The sequence below is a fragment of the Chrysochloris asiatica genome, unplaced genomic scaffold (genome assembly GCF_000296735.1).
Source record: "Chrysochloris asiatica unplaced genomic scaffold, ChrAsi1.0 scaffold00012, whole genome shotgun sequence".
Classification (NCBI taxonomy): domain Eukaryota; kingdom Metazoa; phylum Chordata; class Mammalia; order Afrosoricida; family Chrysochloridae; genus Chrysochloris; species Chrysochloris asiatica.
The window spans coordinates 23,983,514-23,985,231 of NW_006408530.1; the positions used below are offsets into that span (position 1 = coordinate 23,983,514).

Genomic DNA, 1,718 nt, shown 5'->3' on the forward strand with positions numbered 1-1,718 from the left:
CGCAGACAGCAAGGGACCAATGAACAGATACCAAAAGAAAAGAATGTCCACACCTTTATCTCAGGGGTTCTGCCAGGTGTCTGTGGCCGCTCCGATCCTTTCCCCACGTGGTCTCACCCAAGATGGCGGCTCCTGGGCTGCTGAGAATCCTGGACTAGAAAGCAATAGATTTCTTGCTTCTGCCACAAATTCCCCCAGCTATGAATCTTCCAACTTTCTAAATATTCCTTTATATGTGGTTCAAAGTTCTGGGACTGTCCCCTGAGCCTGCTTGGTTGGGTATTCTGTGTTGTTATTGGCGGAGCTCCTTTACTGCACTTCCACTCAAGCCGCCATCTTGTTTGTTCTCTCGGACACAGAAGCCTTTTGAAAAAAGTAATGTTTGAATTGAAATATAAAAACAATTATGAGACAATTCGGCAAGCATGTTGGCCTAATTTCACATTTAGAACAGCAGATGTAAAGGTTGTTCTGGTAGAATTCAAAATTAATTCTTGAGATTTCAATGATTACCTGAATATTTTTGATAATAAAAATTATATTTAAACAATCATATGCATATATAGATTTTGACAATGCCTTATTCCTTTCTTACTATTATGAATGGTATTGCTGTTATTATGAATAATAGTAACTGCTTATGTATCTATCTACATATTACTATATCTCAGTAATTTAATTTCAGGTACTTGTTCTGGACTGAATGGGGACAGATGCCCTGCATTGGAAAGGCTCACTTAGATGGCTCAGAGAAGGTTGTCCTTGTAAGCATGGGAATAGGATGGCCGAATGGCATCTCCATTGACTATGAGGTCTGTGAAATTTATTCTCTTTAAAATGTAAAGTCCATTAACTGCTGAGTTGCATTATTTCATGTTTATTACTCACTTATTTTTATAATAAAAATTGCTTGCACTGTTATTTTTCAATCAATATTTAGGAAAATAAATTGTATTGGTGTGATGCTCGCACAGACAAGATAGAAAGAATTGACCTTCAGACTGGAGGCAGCCGTGAGACGGTGCTGTCAGGGAGCAATGTGGATATGTTTTCAGTTGCAGTCTTTGGGGCTTACATCTACTGGTCTGACAGGTAATTTATTTTTTCATAAATATTTGAGTCACAAAATGTTATTTCAGTGCCAGTTGCTTTATCCTTGTAGGATTAGATATTTCATAGCAAGGTCACGAAAAGGATCTCACAAAGCCATGTCATTTCCACAGAAAAGGTAGGTACTCTTGCCATTCCAGGCTTAAGAATTTCAATGTTGCCAACTAAACTTGGTTTCTTTCCTCTCTGTAGGACCATTTGTTACCATCAGCTAAGTACTTTGTTTTGTTACAATTAGTGGAAGATTACTGATTATGGTCAACTTTTTTGACAGAGCTCATGCTAATGGGTCCATCAGAAGGGGCCACAAGAATGATGCCACAGAAATGGTGACCATGAGAACTGGCCTTGGTGTCAACCTCAAGGAAGTTAAAATCTTTAACAGAGTAAGAGAGAAAGGTCAGCCACCTTCTAGAACTATGTACTGTATTGTATGTTGTCTCTCTGCCCTCTTATTAACAGTTATTAACTTTGTTAGGGATTTAATCTTATATGACTTTATAGCCTCCATACCTATTCTTTTTTACATCTAGCCTCACACAGAAAAGCATTTAACAGTCTAATGAAAGGAATATGTGGTAGTTTATAGATATACATATGTATATATA

At 37.6% G+C, this 1,718-nt stretch overlaps 1 protein-coding gene across 1 annotated transcript in view; it reads left to right on the plus strand.

The window, feature by feature from the left end:
- LRP1B (low density lipoprotein receptor-related protein 1B) overlaps nucleotides 1–1,718 on the plus strand; it is a 2,342,762-nt gene that overhangs the window by 1,636,370 nt on the left and 704,674 nt on the right. Inside the window, exons 38-40 of the mRNA XM_006834597.1 lie at nucleotides 685–812; nucleotides 941–1,092; nucleotides 1,385–1,509. Coding sequence (XP_006834660.1) covers nucleotides 685–812; nucleotides 941–1,092; nucleotides 1,385–1,509 — 405 coding nt within the window. The remainder of the gene's footprint in view (nucleotides 1–684; nucleotides 813–940; nucleotides 1,093–1,384; nucleotides 1,510–1,718) is intronic.